This window comes from Panthera uncia (assembly GCF_023721935.1).
Source record: "Panthera uncia isolate 11264 chromosome D3 unlocalized genomic scaffold, Puncia_PCG_1.0 HiC_scaffold_8, whole genome shotgun sequence".
NCBI classification, from domain to species: Eukaryota; Metazoa; Chordata; class Mammalia; order Carnivora; family Felidae; genus Panthera; species Panthera uncia.
Genome location: NW_026057586.1, coordinates 72,522,538 through 72,528,566, shown reverse-complemented (window position 1 = coordinate 72,528,566; position 6,029 = coordinate 72,522,538). Strand labels below are relative to the sequence as shown.

The window sequence follows — 6,029 nt, the reverse complement described above, 5'->3', positions numbered from 1 at the left end:
AGAGAGAGAGAGAGAGAGAGAGAGAGAGAGAATGAATCCATCCCAAGCAGGCTCCGTGCTATCAGCACAGAGCCCAATACAGGGCTCTATCTCATGAACTGTAAGATCATGGCCTGAGCCGAAATCAAGAGTCAGATGCCTAACTGACTAAGCCACCCAGGCGCCCCAAGGTGTATTTTGTCCGGAGACGTTGTTGACAACATTATATATAAAACCATATCTCTTTCATTAAGGCCCAGGGGGAAAATGTCTCCCACATCCAAGCGCCAGGGAAAACCACACAACTGGTATTTTATCTTAAGGACACCATGCATTTCAGAACTGCTGATTTCCCTCTGTCAGGACTCTTAAGTAGCTTAGAACAGAATGTACCTTTATTAAATGTACAGGGATTCACGTTTACATTTCTGGGTACTAACAGCCTGGCTGGCTTCATTTTATAGTCTACCCCAGGTTACCTGTACCTTGACCTATCTGTCCATTTTTACCTTACCATATAGTTTTTTTGTGAACCACCTCTAATTTTTTTTGAAAGCAGAGTAAAAAATACATACTAGAAACCCAAGACACATCCCTAGGGGGAAAAAAGTCCATGCCAATTGTGGTTGTGGGGAGATTCTCTCATTTGGTTTCCAAATCTTTGTAGTGTGTGACTCACCACACTTTTACAATAAAAAATGCTATTAAAACCCAACATCAAATGGCAAACACTAAACTCCAGTTGCCCTCTAGCAAAGGGTAGCAAGTGCTAAGGGGATGCTCTCACCCTCAAAGGGCAGACTAACTGGGGCCAGGAAGGAAGGAAAGCAGCGAGTACTGCAGGAGCCACTGGCTTATACATCCCGGGAATGTGTGAATGAACTGTGCTATGTTTACTATGGTATATTTAGCTATGCCACAGCCTACTGGTTTTATTCAGTGAGCCAGGCTTAGGTAAACTCAGTGAAGCCTCGGCATCTGGGCACGGGTGGTGTTATGGGCTGAATCCTAGCCACCCCCGATTCATATGTTGAAGTCTTAACACCCCAGGATCTTAGAATGTGACCATATTTAGAGACTGGATCCTTACAGAGGTAACTGGGCCCTAATTCAATGTGACTTGTGTCCTCATAAGATGCAACACAGGAAACAGACACAAAAGGAAAACCACGTGAAGATACAGGAAGAAGAGAAGCATCTATAAGCCAAGGACAGAGAGGCCTGGAACAGAGCCTTCCTTCATGGCCCTCAGAAGAACCAACCATGTGACATCATGGTCTCTAACTTCTAGCTTCCAGAACCCTGAGGGAATAAATGTGCTGGTTTAAGCCACCCAGTGTGAAACTTTGTTATGACAGCCCTAGCAGATTAACATAGGTGGGAAGCAAGTGGCTGGCTCCCACCATTTGACATGCATTCACTCATTTATTCGGCACTATAATGCTGAGGCTGAGGTGCTATTTTTATCCCTGATTTCGAAAGGAGGGAACAGAGGGTGAGAGGTGCAAAGCTCCCCCCAAGTCACACAGGATAGCAAGCTGCAACCTGATTTGAGATCTATCACCTGGCTCTATGTTTTATATCACACTGTCCACATGTGAGAGATCGCCAAGGTGATCTGGTCAGACATCCTCATGTTACAAATGGGAAGTCTGAGGCCCTGGAAGCTCAGGAGTTGTCCAAATAAGCAGCTGGATAAACACATTAAGATTCCCTACCCCCAGTCTTGCATTCTAACTCACCAAAATAAAGTATCTTAAAATGGATGGGGATGGCTTAAACCAGAGGACTGGATCTATGACAGGGGTATCTCACAAAGACAAGGTAGGCAAGGCCCCACAGGACCTTGAGAGAGTCGACATCATCTACCCATATGGCATCAACACTGAAGAGAGAGGGGCGCCTGGGTGGCTCAGGTGGTTAAGTTAAGCATCCAACTCTTGATTTTGGCTCAGGTCATGATCTCATTGTCCATAAAACTGAACCTTGCATGGGCATGACAGCACGGAGCCTGCTTGGGATTCTCTCTCTGCCCCTCTCCTCCACCACTCTCTCCCTCAAAAAATAAACATTAAAACAAACAAAAACACTGAATAGAGAAACCTGCAATCACTAGGTGTCTATCTCCCTGAATACCAGGGAAATGGCCCCACTTGCTGGTCAAGGTGGCAGGAAGATGATGCTCAAAGCTACGATGAGATCACAAATAAATGAATGAACCCTGTGAAGCAATGATAGTTAGTGCACCTGATCTGCAGTGTGACCTTGGGTAAGTCACTTTCTCTTTCCGACCTTCAGTTTTCTCACATCAAAAACATTAACAGGAACCATACGTGGATATGTATAATGTGCATGGCAAAGAACTAGCTGCTGCACACACACAACTCATTTGGTTTCTAGAATGGCCCCAGGGTGTGTTATCCCTGTGGCAGTCTTCAGAATGCACTGCTCAGATCTCCCCTCAAGGGTTGTCAGGCTATGAGGCACGGAGGGAGCTGAAAGCCTCCAGCTTCCACCTGTAGGATCAATCACAGCTTTCGCCCTGAAGTCAGTCTCCCCAGACTGCCAGCCAATGACTGGTCACGGTGGGCATCCTAGAGCCAGGCCGTTTCTGCCCCATGCTAGAATTCTTAGGCTTAGACTTCTTCTAATGAGCAAACTTTGTTGGCTGAGACTTCTTCAGAGATATGCTACCGTCTAAGGCCCTTCCCACTCAATCCTATCTTTTCCCTCTCCCTTTCCCCAGCACCAGACCAGTATAGATTGAAAGCTCTCCTGCCTACTCCTACTCCCTCTCCTTTATCCTTCATTGTCATTTCCCCCAATAAATCTCTCACACAACTAATTCTGTCTTGGTATCTATGTCCCATTTCACAGATGAGGAAACTGAGGCAATTAGCATGATTAAAGTCAGATAATTAGGATCCAACCCTACACCTCTGATTCCAAAACCAAAGTTCTGAACTGATGGTTTAAAGAATGAAGGAGAAAAGTGTGCTGATATACCTTGCAAAAGTAATGCTATATAAATTCATGTGATTATTAGCAAAATGCAAAGCGGTGCCACGGGAAGGGCACAGTATCAGGAAGCTGCTCCAACATTTATTAGCGGAAGGACATTCAATAGATGAGTCTTTTAATCTTATCCTATTTTATGGATGACAAAACTATCACTGAACCTGCTTACCTCACAAGATAGTTGCTATAATCAAATGAGACTCCTCCTCCAAGAAAGAGTGGAAGCTTCTGCTAACTGCAAAGCATTATGCAAGCATGTAGGGGCAAAAGGAAAATGGCCCTGAATCTGATGAATTCTACCAAAGGGAGTAGTGCCACTTCTCTTAAACAAGTCTTCAAGACATGGGAAATGATTATAGGATGGAGAAAACAAAGGGCAAAGTTAAATATTACAAATGGCTCTTATTTATGCTCACATCACCACACCTAGAACAGTGCCTGGCACACACCAGGCACTCCGTAAATAACTGTTCAACAAGAAGGACTTCAAAAAGACCTCCAACCACTATCTTTCTGTGCTCCAATAGAGAGGCCCAAGCTTCCCCCATAACCTCATGTGGAAAGCAAGATACCTGGCAGTTCATGTTGTCCTCCGCCTCAATGAGCTTCCCACGATACACCTCGCCGGTGTTTGTCTCACATGTCACGATGTGACCCTCAGCCTCGTGTAGGACTTTAATCGGCACACCAATAGACATCTTGGCAGGAAAAGAGTTCTACAGTGAGAGAGACACCAGTTAGTTCATCTTTCAGAGCCTGAGAAGTCATGTGGCACATATCATGCCTCCCTTAAGGCCTGACACTCCATCAAACTTAGTAAGAATGCCAAAGCTGCCATTTTGTACAGAAAAAATGCTTAACTCCTAGCTTGAAGAACTTATGTGGGATGGGGAAGGATGGGGGGCTGGAGAGAGGGAAGGCTAATGGGATGAGAAGAAAGTACCTTCCATCTCCCTCCATGCTACCATATGCCCCTTTATCTTCATCAGATAATCAGTAACCAATACTGTGTGCGTACACAGTACATCAGGGAGCTGAGATGTAAATGCCATACAATGTTTTTGGCAACCCAGAGATGTGGATGACACCACTTTGAGAACCCATGATGTAGACCTAGCCAATACAGTAGCCACGGTCCACATGTAGCTATTTAAACTTAAAGTGAAATGAAATGAAAACGAAACATTTACTCCTTCAGTCACATTAGCCACATTTCAAGTGGTCAATGGTCACATGTGGCTAGTGCTTACAGTACTAGGCAGTGCAGTAAAGACAAAAGGACCCAGGCAAATCTAGAAGGGGCTGTGCATTTAATTCAACCCATTAAGTACCCTTTGACCCCCACTTACTTCATCAAGGTTAAAGGCAAAAGTGTTCACAAAGAGACAACGAGCCACAGGCAGGAAATGCTTGGAGGAGAAACATAATCAGGGCAATCACCTGACTTGATACAACTCAGAGACAAGCAGTTTTCGTATTCCCAGATGAGCAAGTACTGAAGGTTAAAACACATCACGTGTGTTCAAGAGAGGAAAGGGAACACGAGGGTAGGAAAGACAGTCACCCTTGGTGAGGAGCCTCAGGAGTCTGATTTTATGCTGAAACAGTGGGGAACTACTGCAGGATTATAGGTAAGGAATGACCCAATATAGAGGCAGAAGCACTTATAAAATGGATCAAACACAGCTTATTTTTTTCAAACACAGTTTAGGAGCAAGGAAACTTGATAAAACTTCTGTAACAATATGGAAAACATTGAGAGGATAAGTGCCTGAAAAGGGGATGGAGGCAGAGATGCAAACAACTTTGAAAAATATTACCCAGATGGGACTTGGGCGAAGGAAGTCTGCCAGAAATGATTTCAACACTACTGCTTGTATGTTCGGGAAAAAACATGGCCTGGAGAAGTACAGAACGCGAAGGGCATGTACTTTGGGGAAAAGCGAACGAACTTCCAGGCGCTAGCGAGGCAACGCTGATGTTTGAGTGACCCGGGCTTCCCGCTCTTCTCTCTACCCGAGCCTCCCAGAGCTCCTCGGCGGCGCGTGCTTCTCCAGCCCCAGAACCCTCACAAGTGCTTCGGTCTACCCTCGCCTGCCCCAAGCCTCACCTCACCGGCTCCGGCCTACTCTTCCTTTCCCGTGCGGCAGCAACTCGAGCAACTGCGAAGGTGTGAGCCAAGGAATGGCGGGTCCCGCGCTCCCAGAATACCACGCGTTCCCAAAATGCTGCGCGCAGAGCCCGCCCCCTTCCTTTTCGTAGTGGTGAGCGCGGTCCCGCCTCTGCTTCCTCCTCACCCTACCGGCCGGGAAACGTGGACTCTGGTACGATAGTTCCGGCCCCGGAAGAGAGGGCTGGTGACGGCGCCCAGGTGTCGCCGGAAACACTGATCCTGGGGCGGCAAGGGGGGGTGGGGAACTCGCGTTTCCATACACCTCACACCAGGGACAGGATGGACTGTGAGACGGGGATCTGGGACCTGGGCTCTCGGATCGGGGGCAACAGGTGGAGGGGCCGAGGGCCAGGACCTCCCCTCACAATTTAACCTTTGGAACCGGCACTGCCAGGTAAGGGGAGCCCTCAGTAAGGCGAGGTATCTCACCGTACGAGTAGAGAAACAGGTATAGAGAGTAGAGCTGGGGCCGACCCAGAGCCGGCCCTCAGCGAGTCGAAGTAGTGTTAGGTCTTCTTGAACCCCGCGGTGTACGGGTAAGACCTGGCCTTAGGCTAGCAAAGAAACTGCCGCTGAGAAGAGACGGAGTTTGCGAAGATGAAGAGTCTCTGGGGAACCAAGGCTCCTGGAAAGGTAGGGCTTCAGGGCCGTGCTCAAGAAAAAGGGCGGAGCTTCCGGGGAACGGAGGCAGGGAAGGGCCTGCGCGCCTGTGCGTGGTGGAGGGGAAAGGGGCGGGGTCACAGGGAGCTGACATTGCCATTAGCCAGGACCCGCTTAGATCCTGAGGCCGGGGCCCTCTAGGAATAGAAGTCGGGGGAGGGGAAAAGAAAGGGAGGGGCCTCTTTGAGGCAGGGAAGGG

At 47.9% G+C, this 6,029-nt stretch overlaps 1 protein-coding gene across 1 annotated transcript in view; it reads right to left on the bottom strand.

Annotated features, from left to right (window-relative positions):
• Positions 1-5,215, bottom strand: part of SNRPD3 (small nuclear ribonucleoprotein D3 polypeptide) — a 15,261-nt gene extending 10,046 nt beyond the window's left edge. Inside the window, exons 1-2 of the mRNA XM_049619123.1 lie at positions 5,108-5,215; positions 3,570-3,713 (exon numbers count right to left, since the gene is read on the bottom strand). Coding sequence (XP_049475080.1) covers positions 3,570-3,695 — 126 coding nt within the window. The 5' untranslated portion in view covers positions 3,696-3,713; positions 5,108-5,215. The remainder of the gene's footprint in view (positions 1-3,569; positions 3,714-5,107) is intronic.
• Between the last annotated feature and the right edge of the window lie 814 nt (positions 5,216-6,029).